Source organism: Aquila chrysaetos, chromosome 15 (assembly GCF_900496995.4).
Source record: "Aquila chrysaetos chrysaetos chromosome 15, bAquChr1.4, whole genome shotgun sequence".
Taxonomy (NCBI): Eukaryota; Metazoa; Chordata; class Aves; order Accipitriformes; family Accipitridae; genus Aquila; species Aquila chrysaetos.
The window spans coordinates 1,580,240-1,596,697 of record NC_044018.1 but is presented as its reverse complement, the minus strand read 5'-3'; the positions used below and the strand labels follow the sequence as shown (position 1 = coordinate 1,596,697).

General features: G+C 55.1%; 1 protein-coding gene across 5 annotated transcripts in view; it reads left to right on the top strand.

The window, feature by feature from the left end:
* EFR3B (EFR3 homolog B) overlaps positions 1-14,614 on the top strand; it is a 42,397-nt gene extending 27,783 nt beyond the window's left edge. For 4 of the 5 annotated variants that reach the window (XM_030037695.2, XM_030037696.2, XM_030037694.2 and 1 more), the window contains 15 exons: positions 1,182-1,317; positions 1,845-2,006; positions 2,622-2,733; positions 4,595-4,646; positions 4,878-5,050; positions 5,726-5,801; positions 6,669-6,830; positions 7,171-7,302; positions 7,415-7,482; positions 8,213-8,340; positions 8,748-8,839; positions 10,425-10,473; positions 10,817-10,923; positions 11,129-11,178; positions 11,554-14,614. In XM_030037695.2, the coding sequence (XP_029893555.1) occupies positions 1,182-1,317; positions 1,845-2,006; positions 2,622-2,733; positions 4,595-4,646; positions 4,878-5,050; positions 5,726-5,801; positions 6,669-6,830; positions 7,171-7,302; positions 7,415-7,482; positions 8,213-8,340; positions 8,748-8,839; positions 10,425-10,473; positions 10,817-10,923; positions 11,129-11,178; positions 11,554-11,659 (1,605 nt within the window). In that variant the 3' untranslated portion in view covers positions 11,660-14,614. The remainder of the gene's footprint in view (positions 1-1,181; positions 1,318-1,844; positions 2,007-2,621; positions 2,734-4,594; positions 4,647-4,877; positions 5,051-5,725; positions 5,802-6,668; positions 6,831-7,170; positions 7,303-7,414; positions 7,483-8,212; positions 8,341-8,747; positions 8,840-10,424; positions 10,474-10,816; positions 10,924-11,128; positions 11,179-11,553) is intronic. The other variant, XM_030037693.2, reaches the window with a different exon arrangement.
* The last annotated feature ends 1,844 nt before the right edge of the window (positions 14,615-16,458 follow it).

Sequence of the window (16,458 nt, the reverse complement as noted above, 5' to 3'; positions counted from 1 at the left end):
GCGCAGCCCGGGTGTTTGGCAGAGTGGGCTGGGGGCCCCATGGGTATGTGGGGAAATGGCTGATAGGTGTTAGTTAACCTGGCTGTGCGCCAGCCGTACGTGTTTTAGGATGCTGCTCATGGAGCTTGTATCTCAGTCCCGGGAGCGATTCCCTCCCTCTCAGCGAAAAGCAAAGCCCTGCTGAATCAGACGGGCTAGCAGCGTGCTGTGAAACACTCCAAAGGAAGCAGTTGGGCTTCCATGGAAAGCTGCCTCTTTCCAGATCGTTGCTGTGTAAATCAACCCAAACTTCTCATCCCCACAGAAAAGGAGAGGGGCTGTCTGGGGTGAAAAGTGCCCTGGGCAAACCAGGCATCGCGACAGCACCTGCAGCCCAGCATCCCTGTCCTTAGACATGGGGATTCTCAGAGACAGACCCTGCCAGCCTCTCCCCTTCTCACTGGGGGCTATGGAAATGCAGTTTAGGTAAACCCCAAAGTGATGGGAAGAGGTCCGTCCTTTGTTTTTCCATGTGGATCTCAATGAAACTCTGTTTTCATGGGTCCCTGCATGCTGTTGGGCATGGTGCTGCCTTCCCACCCTGCTCCCATTCTGCTGAGGCTGTCCCAGACCTGCTGCCCCACTTCACCCCTTTGGAAGTTTGCTTCGCTTTTGGACTCAGGCAAGCCACAGCTCTGCTTGGAGAACTCTTACAGTGAAAAGCAGATCTCCGCCCCCTGCTCTCGTTTCTTGTTTTTAATCCTGTAAACTGACTAAAACCCTTTACAGTGCTACTAGATTTTATAAAATCCTGTTAATGCATATTGGAAGTGTCAGGTCACAATAACTCAGCAGGACCCTTTTGAAGTATAGATGTCTTTGGGAAACCCTGGCAAAAATCAAATCTTTTCTCCCTGAAATCCCCAGGATTAATTGTCACAATTTCCTTAGATCTGTACAGCTCTTTAGATCGTTCTTCCCGTGCAAATTGCTCCAAGCTTTTGCTCAGTCATGTAAAACAGGCTTCCTCCAGGTGCCTCCTCTCATTTTCCATCTGGAGCTGTCTTGGAAAGAGCCGGGCAGGGACTCAGTGCAGCTGGGCACACGTGCAGGATTTGTCCCCGGTAGCCGTGTGGGTTACAGAAACGGGCTGTCACCTCATGCATGCAGCACCCGTGCTGACGTTCATGCTCTCTTCCCAGCCGCAGCACTCCCATCTCGTGATCCAGCAGCTCCTGGGGCACCTGGATGCCAACAGCAAGAGCGCGGCCACCGTGCGCGCAGGCATCGTGGAGGTCCTCTCGGAGGCAGCAGTGATCGCAGCCTCCGGATCTGTTGGTAAGTGAATAAACTTATCCTCTCCATCCATCTCTTCGCCCTTTTATTGCGGTGGGAATGGTGAAGAGGTGCCAGACATTTCGGCTGGGCTCTGGCGTGCACCCAGGTGTGAGCTGGTGGGGGGGGATCCAGTCCGGAGCATCCATGGGTGCTTGGGATCTCTTCTGTGCCATTTCAGTGCTCCCAAGCGCAACACCCATGCCCACGTGCAGCGACCTAAACCTGGAGGGCTGAATACAATGCCAGCCTTTGCGTTTGTGACGGGGCAAAGGGATTTTCAGGGGCTTGCTGTGAATATGCTGAGCTGACGGTGCTCCTGGAAGGACATTTCTCTCCTGTCTTGACCGGGGAAGCTGGCGGGGGCTAAAAGTCACTCTGTGTCTGTCCAAACTGTTTTCAACCTGTTTATGGGGTGATGGGATGCACAAACCACATTGTCCTGTGGGAAACTACAGCCTCCATCTCCACGGGGAAAACCACTGCTCTCCTCCGGCGATGCTCCACCGTCTCCCTTCTCGCCCCCCCAGGCCCCACGGTGCTGGAGGTGTTTAACACCCTGCTGAGGCAGCTGCGGCTCAGCATTGACTACGCGCTGACGGGGAGCTACGACTGCGCTGCCGTTGTCAGCACCAAGATCATCAAGGAGCACGAGGAGAGGATGTTCCAGGAGGCGGTCATTAAAACCATAGGTGAGGTGTCCCGCCGTGCCCGGCGCAGGCTGTGCTGGTGGGTGATCCCCTGTGCGGTGGGTTTCTGCCTTGTGCGTCTACGGGATTATCTGGGGTGAAACAAAGTCACCCTCATCCTAAAAGCGGCGATGGGAAATGAGGTTTATCTGTTGCAGCGTGCTGCAGGCGTGGTGGCGGGTTATCGGCAGGTGGCATTGCAACCCCGGCCGTCCCCGGCAGGGCTGCTGTGTGCAGGCAGAGTCGCGTTTTATCCTGGGTAGGAGACCCCGAGGAAGGGAAGGAGAGGAGGGAAAGAGGGCAGGCGGCAGCCTGCCGCAGCCGCTGAGGATGGGGATGCACCAGCCCCGAAAAAGGAAGGGGTAGAGGCAGGGGCTGGCATCTCTCAGCCTCACCCTGCCTGGGCCTGGGGGTGCCCCACCTGGGAGGCATTTTGATGGGTCTCGAATCGCCCTGAAGGTAAAGCTGCCTGTGGGTGCCAGGTCCTATCCCAGCCTGGCTATGGGGGTCCGACAGCCAGCTTGGAGCGGGGCAGGCGGGCAGACCCCAGGGCCCTGGGTGCTTCTGGGGACGGTGGGCTACGCCTCACACGCTGCCAACTCGCTCTTGTCCCCGCAGGGTCCTTCGCCAGCACGCTGCCCACCTACCAGCAGTCTGAGGTGATGGTCTTCATCATGAACAAGGTGCCGCTACCCTCCTCGCAGCAGTCCATTGAGGCTGGCAAAGCTGGGTGAGAAAAGATGCCTTCCTCCCTCCTCTTGCTCCCCCCTGCCCTGCTGTCCCTGCTGCTGTCCGGTGTGTGGTGATGCAAGTCTTCAAACGCAGGGCTGAAAGTGCTGAGGAGCTCCTGAAACTGTTCCCACCTCGAGGTGGCCTTTGGGGACAGAGTGGAACATGGGCACGTTATTGAAAAGGCTGAGCATCATGAGCTTCCACTGAAGAGCGAGGGAAGCTGAGCAACGTGCAATCCTTGTTTAAAATGCTTTGCTGTCTGCTGCAAATGTGATGACAAGGGCCCCTTGAAACACTGGAGCATCAAGGGGAAAAGGTGTTTACAGGCAGTGGTGCTGCAGTTGAAGTCTGCATTTCTTAGGGTACCTGCTGAGAGATTCAGCTGTCAGGAGCTCAGTCCCAGGGTGTCGTCCAAAACTAGCCAGGAACTAAAAATAACATTCAGGGGAGTGACTTTGGATGTCTCAGGGCAGCAAGGTGGCCGCTGGTGAGGGAGGGCTCTGTGACTTTTGAGAAGCTCATGTATGGCTTTGTGGGACTGGCTGTTCATCACTGCCTTCCCCCGCTGGCGCGTGGCCCCTCTGAGCTGCCTCTGAGCTTTTATTAACACTGAGCAGGAGGTGGTATTTATACCCAGCGGTGGAGGAAGAGAAGGAAGGGAAAACACCCAAACAACATAATTGCTTAAGAAGTGTGGGAACAGACCATGAGAGCTATTTGGAGCAAGGGTATCAGTGCTGAAACATGTAGGTAAGGAGCAAACAGATTTTCATGCTATATTTATCTTCAAAGTGCGGTCAGGCTCTTCCTACTTGTCTCTGATGGGAGAGAGATTTTGCTGGCTGATAGGAGACACGCTCTGCTCCTCGCTCACATGGGGGTAACTCCCGATGCCTGCGTTCAATCCCAGTTCACATGGTGGGAGACACACTGGGTGCTGTGTGCCCTTCGGCCAGGGCAGCTTTCCTTGCTGCAGGAGCAGAACTGGGCTCATAGCCCCAGGATGGCAGTCGCTTCTCAGTGCTAGGCTGGCTGTGCCAGGCTGTTTGTCACTGCTCCTTTATCAGCTCCCCCGGGAGCTCCACATGAGCTTCCTCCGGGAGAGTTTTTAAATCTCATCTGACGCTGTGTGAAGGATGGTGCTTGCTCTGGGTGTGTAGGTGAACCAGGAGTTTGCAGAGGAGGTGCAACCTGCAGTTCAGCTTATGGAGATGCTGCCATTTGCAGTGTAGCTCAGTCCCTGGGCAGAGGTAGGCAGCATGTCATGGGACAGCCTGGAAATACCTTGGGAGCTCCCTGTGTCCCCCTGGGGCTAGAAAAGACTGAATTCAGACAGTAGAGAATTCAAGATTTCTTCTTTTTTTGCATAAAACCCCCCCACATCACTGAAGTGGAAATGTGGTTCATGGTGGCTTTACAAGAAGCGAGATGGGAGCAGGGGTACCTCCGTGGACAGGAGGGCTTGGGTCTTACCAATTTTCAGCTGCTTAAAAGTGAGGAGCCTGTTCAGAGCCAGTGCCTGGTGTCCCTTGGGAGTCACTGTGGGATGGGGACATCCAGAGGTTGGTTCATCGTCCTGAGCTCAGCTTGCGCCTGCCTGGAGATGCGAGTGCTGCCTTGTTTCTGATGCCTATGGCGGGATGTGTACTTTGATATTCATCTTTCCTTTAGCAGCCTTTTTGCTGGCTGTTAAATCTGGAGCTCGTTTGCTGGAGACCTTTACAGCATGGCTGTTTGTGGTGGTGACTCTCAGGAAATTCATCCTGCCCTTTCTGAGGCTTTTCCATCCTTTGGGTATGGAAGGAGGGTTGTTTTGTTTTCACTTGGATTTTACTGTTTGTTTCTTCTCTCCATGGCAGGGAGAACCGGAATCGGCTGACACAGATAATGCTCCTGAAGTCCCTCCTCCAGGTATGAACGTGTCACCATCCCTGCAGGAGTGTCCAACCCCCACAAGACCTGTGGGGGTCCCAGCTGCTGACATGGCAGAGCTGAGCTCAGGGACCCTCTCCCCTGGCGTGGTTTAGGAAAAGCTCAAGCTGTACTTAGTCTTCTCTGATTGCATCCCCTCTTTCTTGGTGTGTTTTAACCTCCTTCAAGTGACACTGTCACATTGCCTCCCTTTTTCTTTGATGCTTGCAGGTCTCTGTGGGCTTCCAGTGCAGTAACATGCTCACGGCACTTCCCAGCGCCTTCCTGGACAGGCTGCTCTCCGCAGCCCTCATGGAGGATGCTGAGATCCGCCTCTTTGTCCTTGAGATCCTCATCAGCTTCATCGATCGCCATGGGAACCGGCAGAAATTCTCCACCATCAGGTATGTCCAGGGGACCCCCCAACAGGGCTGGGACCTGCAGACCCTGCAGAGTGGGCTTGGGAGGGAGATCTGCTGGGCTGGGAGCGCTGGCAGGGTTATTAATAAATCTGGTACCAGTTCTGGTGTGGTTTAATGCTGCAGATCAGTGGTCTGCTAAGAGCCGGTGGGTGGAGGGTCTCCCTGAGAGACTGTGCCCAGAGGGACATGGGACTGTGCTGCTGAACGTAACTGTGGTTAGACAGTGGTCCCAGGAGGACGTGCAGGAGCAATAACCAACTCGAGTGGGTTCATTGACTGCATTGCATCCCCATGGATAGGCCTGCTGGACACTTGTGTTGTCCATGCTGCATTACCTTGGAAGAAGGTGACTGTAATCCCAGATGGAAACATCTCCATGTGTTTTGCTGTGGTCCTGCTAATCCACTTTGCTTGCACACTTCTTTGTAACTTGCCTTTGTGTTCCTGAGTGCCACTGCCTTGAAATCCTGTAGTGATTTGCCTCAGTATTCTTGAATATCTGAATTGCTCAGACGGGTTTTAAAAGCCGCCTTTAGTTTTCCCCCTCGGTTCCTCCCGGACATCTTGTTCCCGGCCAGCAGCTCTGCAGGCATGCGGGAAACATGCCTCCTCCCTCCGGTGTCTGAGTTTTCCCTTCCCCTTGGCCTTTCCTTGCAGCACCATCAGCGACATCTCGGTCCTGAAGCTGAAAGTGGACAAATGCTCGCGCCAAGATACTGTCTTCATGAAGAAGGTAGTGTCAGGGTCTGGGTCAAGCTGTCCTTGTGCAGACCAGTGTGAGGACTGTGCCTCTGTTTCCCCAAGTCACACTGAGTCTTGGAGTACCATGATGCCTCTAAATCTGGGGATGTCCCTGGGAAAAGCCAGTGGGATTCAATCTCCATCAGCGCTTCATGCGTGGGCCTTTCTAGACTCCTAAATCTGCTATTTGCCCCAAGGAATGTGTCCCTCAGGATCTGCTGGTATCACAAAAGCTATTTATCAAGTGGCTTTCAGAGTTGCCTGATTTTATTTATTTTTATCCCCCCCCGCCCCGCTGCCTCCTTAAAAGACTTCCAGGGTGGTGCAAGCCCCTCTGGAGCTAAATTGAGGCCAAGATGGGATCAATTTTTTACCTTGCGCACACCAGGGAGCAGCAATGCAGCACTCAAACCAAAATCTGTCGCAGAGCTGAGTTTCCCTTGCACCAGCATGTGCCCTGCTCTCTCCCATGCCTTGCTGTCAAGTGATGTGTCTCAGGGCTTTATTTTTCTGCTGTGGTCTGAGCCATGATTTCTGTAATGCTTCTGCAACAGAGGCATCCTTTCCCTAGGCTTGGTGCTGCGAGTGCTGTTTGCCTGCCCTGGGCTCTGCTCTTGGACCTGCCCGTGCCTCTTCCCCATCAGGGTCCAGCATCAAATGGTGAAACACCACCTGACAGTCACAGCTCCCTCTCCCTGGGCCTTTCTTCATTTGCTTGGTGACCGGAGGAGCTCTGCTCCCTCCTGCATGGATGGAGGCCCCTTTGCTGGGCCCTGCTGCTTTTCTTTCTCTGCGTTGATGGCAGTGTTACTCGTAGGGGATGCTCAGGGGGTGACCGCATCTCTCCGTGTCCCCACAGCATGGCCAGCAGCTCTACCGGCACATCTACTTGATATGCAAGGAGGAGAGCAATGTGCAGGCTCACTATGAGGCTCTCTACAGCATGCTGATGCTCATCAGCATCGAGCTGGCTAATGAGGAGGTCGTGGTGGACCTCATCCGCCTGGTGCTGGCCGTGCAGGTAGGCAGCGGGGAGCTGGATGTGCTGCTGGTGCTCAGCGCCGTGGGGTGGGTGGGCTGGGATGTGGTGGGAAGGAGCGTCTGGGAGGGGCTGTTTTGGAGTTGGGGTCTCTGAGGAAGCAGGATGCAAGTGCCTCACCTGGTCTGAGCTTCTGCCACCGTAGTGGGATCAGGCCAGCATGCTGGGGGGAGATCCCAGTCGCCTTGCCAGCCTCTGAAATGGTGCAAACCCAAGCTCCGAAAGCTGGGACATTTGCAGGGCAGGGGATGCCATCAGGTGGATGGGAACCATCCTGGGGCATTGTCTGTCCTCATCTCATGGGTCTGTGTCTCTGCTGCAGGAGATTGCCCAGCTCAACGAGGATAACTTGACAGCGTACAACCGCTGTGCGCTCTTTGCCCTCGGTGCAGCTTACCTGAACCTCATCAGCCAGCTCACCACCGTGCCCACCTTCTGCCAGCACATCCACGAGGTGCGAGGGAGGGTCTGGGGACAGGGCTGGAGCCTTGTCCGTGGCAGCTCTGGGATCGACTCTCCTGGCCACCCGTGGGGTTTGAGCTTGGCTCCTTGCTTGTCTTCCACAGGTCATCCAGATGCGGCAGAAGGAAGCTCCCTATCTGCTCCCTGAAGATGTGTTTGTGGAGAGACCCAGGTAAGAGCCTCGAAAATATCTTCTTCCCCACTACCTGCTCCTGAGGGATTGGCATCCTTAAGATCGTGGGCGATAATGGGTTTATCAACCCTTCACTTGCCCGTGCTTGTCTCCTTTCCCATCTGGGGATCGCACAGTGGGAAGGACATCAAGTGGTTTTCAGCCTGTTTAGAATCCGAGGAGGATTCCATGCAGCCAGGGAAGGGGGTGGCTGCCATGGCTTGCGCTCACAGCCAGCCAAATGCCGGGATCAGCTCTGCAGGCTGATCCTTCCCCTTGTCTGACAGCAGGATGGGTGTAGATCTGCTATGTCATCCTGCTGCTCTGCCGTGCCACCGGCTCGAGGATGCTGAGCATCCTCAGGCCAAGGCTGGCTGGGCTGTCCCGTTCCTGCTGGCACGCTTGGCATGGGTCGCATTTGGTGGTGAGGTCCCTTACGGAGACACTGCCCCCAGTGAGTGCCACTGTTCTCTTGAGACATTCCCGAGGTCAGGGTGGTGCTCCCTGAGTGCATCCGTATCCTTCGTGATGGGGCGAGAGCCCTTCTGAGACTCTGACTTTGTGCCGGTGCGCGCAGAAATAGCGTGATGTAGCCGGGCTGTGCTGGAACTAAGCAAAGCCATGAGAGCCCTCTGTTTCTGACCCAAAAGGGACTGGAAACCCTGCTGGCATGGTTCCCCTAGCAGGAGAGGTGCTGCCATCTCCATTGGTTTTTCCTCTATCTCCATAGGTTGAGCAAAAGCCTTGACCGCCTGGGCCCGGAGGTCTTCTTCTGGCAGAGCAAGATCAGTGAGGTGCTGGGTGGCAGCGGCTACAATTCGGACCGGCTGAGCACACCCTACATCCCCCAGCTGACGGGTACGCACCACCCTGGGGCATCCCGGAGAACTGGTGGGGAAAGGAAACTAGTCCCTTGCTCTGCACTGTTATGGGGGTGTGAAGTTCTTGTCCTACATGTGGGCCTGTCGTTTTTCTGCCCTCCTTTAGAGGAGTAGCCTTGGGGAAACTGAGGCATAAAGTGGTTAATTGGGAACTTCCTGGGGTTGACACATGTATGGCTGACTGGACGGAAGGAGCCATGAAGTCTGCTGGGCTTGGCTCAGTCCTCAGTTCTGCTGGTTTGGATGAATTTGGGTGAATGGCTCAGATGGACTCTACCCTGGGGATGGGATGTGAGGCCATGTTCCCCAGGGGCTGCCTGTGCTCACCCCACTGCCCCTGAGACGGCTGCAATTAGCTTTTCTGCCCTTTCTTGTCCTCCCCAGATGAAGATCGCTTGTCCAAGAGGAAGAGCATTGGTGAGACCATTTCCCTGCAGGTTGAGGTGGAGTCGAGAAACAGTCCTGAGCGAGAGCAGGTACTGTGTTACGCCAGAGCTGCAGGGGCTGCCTCATCCCTTCAGCACTGCATACTTTTAGTAACCTGACAGTATGCAATTAAGCCCTCTCTAATTCTTCATTTGGCTGCATACATAATTGCTCCACTGGCTGTGAGCACAGGCGCCCGTAACTCAGTCCTGGTGTGTCTGGCAGCGAGTGGCGTCAGAAAGACCCCGACTCCCCCTGACGCTCCCCTCCAGGCACTGACAGGTCCCAGCCTGCAAGGGAAGTGTGGTGGGTTGACCCTGGCTGGACACCAGGTGCCCGCCAAAGCCGCACTATCACTCCCCTCCTCAGCTGGACAGGGGAGAGAAAATATAATGAAAGGCTTGTGGGTCGAGATACGGACAGGGAGAGATCACTCAGCAGTTACCGTCACGGGCAAAACAGACTCAACTCAGGGAAATGAATTTAATTTATTGCCAAACAAATCAGAGTAGGGTAATGAGAAAAAAACCCCTAAATCTTAAAACACCTTCTCCCCACCCCTCCCTTCTTCTTGGGCTCAGCTTCACTCTCAGTTTTCTCCACCTCCTCCCCCTCAGGGGCACAGGGGGACGGGGAATGGGGGTTGCGGTCAGTTCATCACACGTTGTCTCTGCCGCTCCTTCCTCCTTAGGGGAAGGACTCCTCACTCGTCCCCTGCTCCGGTGTGGGGTCCCTCCCATGGGAGACAGTTCTCCACAAACTTTTCCAACACGGGTCCTTCCCATGAACTGCTCCAGCGTGGGTCCCTTGCCCGGGCTGCAGTCCTTCAGGCACAGACTGCTCCAGCGTGGGTCCCCTGCAGGGCCACAGGTCCTGCCAGCAAACCTGCTCCAGCGCGGGCTTCCCACAGGGTCACAGCCTCCTTCGGGCATCCCCCTGCTCCGGCGTGGGGTCCTCCCCAGGCTGCAGGTGGAGATCTGCTCCCCCGTGGACCTCCCTGGGCTGCAGGGGGGCAGCCTGCCTCACCATGGTCTTCCCCACGGGCTGCAGGGGAATCTCTGCTCCGGCGCCTGGAGCATCTCCTCCCCTCCTTCTGCACCGACCTGGGGGTCTGCAGGGCTGTTTCTCTCTCATATTCTCACTCCTCTCTCCCGACTGCTGTTGCGCAGCAGTTTTTTTCCCCTTCTTAAATACATTCTCCCAGAGGTGCTACCACCATCTCTGATGGGCTCAGCCTTGGCCATCAGCGGGTCCGACTTGGAGCCAGCTGGCATTGGCTCTGTCGGACACGGGGGAATCTTCTGGCATCTTCTCACAGAAGCCACCCCTGTAGCCTCCCTGCTACCAAAATCTTGCCACGCAAACCCGATCCAGGGAGCCACACAGCAGGAAGGGTCTCCCACTGCTGTTTGGGTGGCAAATCTTTACTTTCAGGGAGGTGTAAGGTCTGGCTAGTCCAGCCTGAAGAAACATTTTAAAAGCACTCTTCGCCAGGAAAGGTATCCCTGATCTTTAATGACAGACTGTGTTTTGGTGCAACAGTACAGCCTGGGACACTGGTTCTGGGTTGTTGTAATCCCAGAACGGTATCCTGTGCTGTGCATTGAGCCTCATCTGCTTTTCCCCTTCTTTTAGAGAGCACCAGCAGAAGAGATCACATACGAGACGCTGAAGAAGGCGATAGGTAAGTGAGGGAGCCGGCCGTGGTAGGGAGAGGTGAAGGCTGGTGTGGTGTGTGTGCATGGGTACTGTCACCCCTGTGTCTGTGTGTGCACGCCACGGATGGATGAGTCCCCAGCGCCTTGCCATGGCAGCATTGCACCCAGGCTGCAGGGCGACCGAACAGCTTCATAGCTTTTCCTGGCCCTGGAGGTGTTCCTGGGCGGGCTGGTCCCAAAGCCAGACGCTGGAGACCCTGTCCTTGGCTTTCTAGTGATGCCCAAATCCACGCTGTCTGCTGGGGAGGTGGGGATGTGGTGGTCCGTGCAGGTAGGGAGCAGCTGAGAACCACGTCCCTTCTGCTTCAGTAGACAGCGTCGCCGTGGAGGAGCAGGAGCGGGAACGGAGGCGGCAAGTGGTGGAGAAATTTCAGAAAGCCCCATTCGAGGAGATCGCCGCCCACTGCGGTGCCCGGGTGAGTCGGGGCTGCGACACTCTAAATCCCTGCGGTGGCACTGCTGGGGAGAGGCAGACGGTGACAACGCGGCTCTGAATTTTGTCAGGCCACCCTCCCTCTACTCCGGTGACCAGGGAAGGCCAACGGGGTGTTTGTTCCGTTTGCACCGCTGCGGTCCTCAGGGTGCAGCCGCACTAATACGGCCGCCGTGTCTGTGTTACAGGCGACACTGCTGCAGAGCAAGCTCAACCAGATCTTCGAGATCACCATACGGTGAGTTGGGGCGACGGCTGAGCACGCTGAGCCAAGCACAGTTTGTCGAGCCACCCAGAAATCTGCTGCTGGAGTGTGGGGTGTCTGACCACAAGGCCAGCGCTGGCTGGGGGGCAATGGGAGCCACATGCGTCCCCCCATCAAGGAGGCTCGTGTGCTGGGGATGGGTGCCGGCCTGGGGCTGGGGCCTTTGCGATGGCAAGAGGGGACAAGCGTTGCTGGGAGCAGCCTCTGGCTTGTTTGCCCCGGTTCCCCTCTGCTATGGTGGCACCAGGGAGACCTGCAATGGTGCAGGAATGCACATTTTCTGCACCAGGCTTTGCTTTCTCACCAAACATCTCTGTAAACCACCTCCTTCCATCTCTTGCGTTTCAGGCCACCGCCAAGCCCCTCCGGCACCATCACAGCCGCCTACGGCCAGCCCCAAAACCACTCCATCCCAGTGTACGAGATGAAGTTCCCAGACCTGTGCGTGTACTGAGGGCAGCTGTGCTGGTAGGGCAGAGCCACCGCCGCACAGCTCGCACCAAAGGACCTCCTGGGGAGAGACTGCTGACTCTGTGGGGAGCGCATCCTCGTGCAGGACGGGTGGGGACACGGACACCGAGGTCACCCCAAGATTCATTGGCACCACAAACCCGTCTCCCGTACTTTATTTTGTGACCCTCTGCCTCCGCAACCACGTTTTGCAGCGGTTGGTGGTGCAGGAGGCTCAGGGCACAGCGGCGCGGGGAGGTGGGTGTTTGCTGTGACCTCCCTTTCTGGTTTTGTTTTTCGGGAAGGGGAGAGGAGATGCTCTGGCTCCGGGCAGAGCACGTTGGGTATGTACATCTTCCCAGCGTAAAGCAAATCTGGTCCCTGGGGAATCCCTCCCCGCATCATCTATCGGCCACGTCAAGAGCCCCAGCAAGGGGCAGGGCTGAAGTTGGAGGGTGTGAGACTGCAAAAGGCAGGAGGGGGTCTGGGGTGCAGCGTGCCGGAGCCTGGGGCGACCGCAAAACCAAAGCCTCCTCGAGCTGGTGCTTGAGGCAGGTTGCTAGAGGGGGGTACAGTCCCCGTGCCCAGCTCCTGGCCTGTGAGCCTGCATCTCCCCGTAGCCCCCTCGTTGCGTGGCAAATTCCCCTGGGCACTTCACGGTGCCCCGATGCCCTGGACGGACGGCTTGCCCGGTGCAGCACGAGGGTGGCGATCGTCCCATCCCAACGTGGGGGCACGCAGCAGCCTGGCTGGTTCCAGGTCACTTGAAAACACAATTTCTTTGGGAAAACCCACTTTTTGTGGGAAAAAAAACCCACAAGAGCTGTGCCTCTTGCCCGGGTCACCGGCAGGCTGCTCGCGGGGGGCCGGTGCGACTGAGCGCACAGGCAGCGTGCCCGGGCATGCAGTGGGGTGCCTGGGGCGGTGACACGAGGCACGAGCAACCACCATGCTGGGGAATATTAACACATTTACCCACTGTTTTCATATTTTTGGGTTGGGTTTTCACAGTTTTGGGGTTCCTGTCTCAAAGAGAGAATTTTTTTTAATTTTTTTTTTTTAAGCAGAATCACTTTGACAAAGCCCAGTCTTAAATCAGCTGAGCCATAATCACAAAGAAACCCCAGTACTGCAGGAAATAGCTGCGATAAGAGGTGTTTTAGAGGATACACCCTGCAGACCCTGCATCTGGTGGGCCGTGGATCGCACCTCTTCTTGTGCAATAGGATAAAACTGGATTTGGGCTGGGGGAGATGAGCCTATCGAAAGTTTTGCTTTAGACACACGTGGTAGAAGATTCTGGGTCCTACCAAACCAAAACTGCAAGGTGAAGACAGTAGGGACGGGGAGGAAAGGTCGCTTGGGAGTATTCAGTTGTTCGCAGGGGATATTCAGTCGTTCGCAGGCGGTATTCAGTCATTTGCAGGGGGTGTTCAAGCATTCACAGGGTCTCTCTTGCTCCCAAATGCCTTTCGAGTATCGGTGCACTAAGGCTGTTCACAAGGCGAGCTTGGGCACGCTTCGCAGTCGGGTGGCCTGCAGCTTCCCCACCATTGCCATCCGAGCAGCCTGGGGGTCCCTGGGGGTCTCTCCTGCGAGCTCGGGCAGCCCCTTCCCCTCTGGCCAGACATGCTGCTCCTGTCTTTGCCACACGAAGAGACGCAGCTTTAGACAGCTGGAGACGTGGGAGCTGCTTCTGCACATCGCGGAGGGACAGCAGGTAAAGGCAGCCGCTCAGCGTTCGCGCCGGCTCTGCCCGTGCCCTGCTGAGTTGCTTCAGCCACGACCCATTTCTCTGCCACCTCTTGCTGCAGATCTTCAGGCAGTTATTTTAAGCTTGTAATTACACATTACCATCCCCTTTTTTTTTTCTTCGGTGGCGGATACAGTTCGCAATTGCCCCAAGGTCACCACTTGTTTGTGTGGTCATGCTGTAATCTGGGCTTAGGAAATGATCTAGCTTAAGAGGACAGGAAAAACAAGGGTTTATTTTAGTCCCTGGGCTGGATCACAGTGCTGCCCCACTCCCAGCGTGGCTCTGCCTGTCCCAGTCCTGCCCAGTGCCGGCGGCTCTCCCTTTGCTGCTGCCTCTCCTCAGGGTCCCCGTGTGTCTCCATCCCCTGTCCCCAAGCCCTTTTTGCTCCCCGGGTTAAGCCTGGTCCCGCTGGAGCCTGAGTTTTGGCTGGGACAGGTTTTGGGGTCGGCAGCAGGAACGCGAAGCAGGTTGCTTGGAGAAGAAGTGTTTGCTTTTGTGGCTGTTTTAATGAAAAGCACTAAAATTTTTAACAAAACGCAGTAGGAAAAGCAATTAACCCCCAAATTGTGTGTCCACAGGAAAAACACCTCCAAAACTCTTCAAAACCACAACGAAGGTGGGAAGATGAGCACAACATTTGCTCACACTGAAGGAGGGGAGCCACAGGGACAGCACGGGGCACATCTTGGGGTGCCCATCATCCCTTTTCGGGCAAAAAATACCCCTGGCCTCTGCTCCCAGGCGTTGGACTGCGGGTTATCCCTGCAGAGCAGCCCCCGGTCCCTCCGATGCTTTTCCCTTGCTCTGCTCCATGGGACCCTGCAGCGGGGCCGGGGCCATCACCTCCCAGCCGGCTCCATCCCCCAGCATGTCTCACTGCTGCCCCTCCGCATTTTGGGACCCAAACTCCACCTGTAAATGTTCCCCCCAGACACACACACGGTGTAAGTAAGTGACCTGTTTGTACATCATGTTTAGTTTAGATACTTGTGTACGTATAGATGACAAAGTATATTTCTATAAAGTCGTCAGTTTAGGTGCATGTGTGCGTTTCCATCTCTGTATTTCGGAGCACTGTGGTGTTTCCATGTGTAGCTGAGGGCAGGAGGTGAGTGGGTTGTTAAAAGGGCCAAGAAGCCGTTGATATTTTCAAATGCACCGTCTTAATGCCCTTTTCAAATAAATGTTGATGTTGCCACCTTAGGGGCTCTGCTGTCTTGGCATGGGCAGCTGGGTGCTGTCTCTCTGCCCTGGGACAATGGGTGGTTGCTGCTGGGATGGAGAAGGGAAGGCACAGGGTGAGGAGGAGGATGGCCTCGGCTGTGGACAAGCTTCCTTGCCCCAGCTCTGTGCCCGGGATCCAACCCAACCCGGGCTTCATCTTTATCATCCTTTATAATTCAGTATTTCCTCCATTTTTCCCTGTGGTGGTGCATCCCCCACCCTGTCCTGGGCTGCTCCGCGATCTCGGGAATTCCCGTTTGGCCTTAGCATTTGTGTAATGAGTTGGGCGGTTAAGCGTCCCTTGACCATCCCGGGAACTCTGGCATGGCTAAGGTGGGGAGCAGCACTGACCCTACCAAGGACTCCTGTTGCCCGGCGGAGGTGGGGACTGGGAATATTAGTCATCCCCTGAGAGCCTTGGAGCATCCCTTATCTGGTTTTAGTTATTCCTTGACAGCCTTGGAGCCTTCCTTATCTGAATTGTACCTCATGTGAAAAACAGTGCCGGTGTTACTGGAATCCCAGTAACTTGCTGAAGACTAAAGGCAATCATCTGGCGAACTATAAACAGCGATCCCACGTGAGACCCTTTGAGCTCTCCTGGACCACAGCGGGTCCCGCTGTGCCCAGCATCTCCCTCTGAGGGGGATGCCCCTCGGAGCCCGCAAACTCTCCGGCTGGTGAAAATCGGAGGACCGTTGCCGAAAGCCGACAATGGGACCTGGGCTGGTACCCTTTGCTCCTTGAGGCTCAACGCTTCACCCGCTGAGAAAGATGCTGAGATGCTTGACGTGAATATTTTCACTGAACTCAAGGGGAATTTTTAACAGGTATACCATTGCTTATCTCTCTCTCTCTCTCTCTTAGCATCTGTGTGCATGCGTGCGTGAATTAACCCGGGTATGCTATAGCAAGTACAAATATTGCCTTTTCTAAATCCTGTGATTCACCTCAAACTGTGAACGAACCTCAGACTGCTGTTACACACGTAATCCCTTTAGACATAAACCATTGCCTGAGTCTGGGACTAGGAGTGGATCCAGCCGCACCTGAGCTCCATCAGGAGTTTAGAAAGCAAGGGGGTCTTCTCTGAACCTCGTGACTAAACGGGAGGGTCTCCCCTACCTTTTTACATCCCCGAGCTATGTGCAAATTATAAAAAATCAATTCTAACTCGATTTTCCTTTGTATGTTTCTCTCTTAGCCTTTTGCATCTTCGGTCTCTGTATAAATAATTCTAGTTTGATTCTAACTTGATTTTCTTTTGTACATTTCATCTGTGTATTAAGTAATAGAGTGAACCTTGCCATCAAACTCTGTGAATTCACACTTTTTATAAGTTCCTTTAAAATCATTTTTGCTAATACCCTTGATGGTGATTCTATAAGCAGTCCAAACCACTCATTTCATGATATTGCCCCATCCTGCAGAAGCTCTCTGCAATGCACAGGGCCGTGGGGAAAGGTCCTGGGCTTCTGCTCACAGAATGCATGAATGTGCACAAACCCACCTGCCAAGGCCAAAATGGGAGATAATGACACCTGGAAAGCTATTTGAGGGACCAAAATATATGTGGTGGGCACTGTGCCACGTGTGCTCCAGCCATGCTTGTGCTGCACCAGCAGCCCCTCTGCTCCTCGCTATGTTAAGGACTGATTTAGGACATCTCTTAGCTAAGGAGTGGAGGGAAAAGCACTAATAGGAGCCTTGTTTTACTTTAGCAGTATTTCCACCATCTTATACCAAATAAATGGGCATGCACAGCCCCGTGCATTGCAATCCCAGTCCCCAAAGCCGCTCCTGTTTAGAGTGGTGGGTTCATC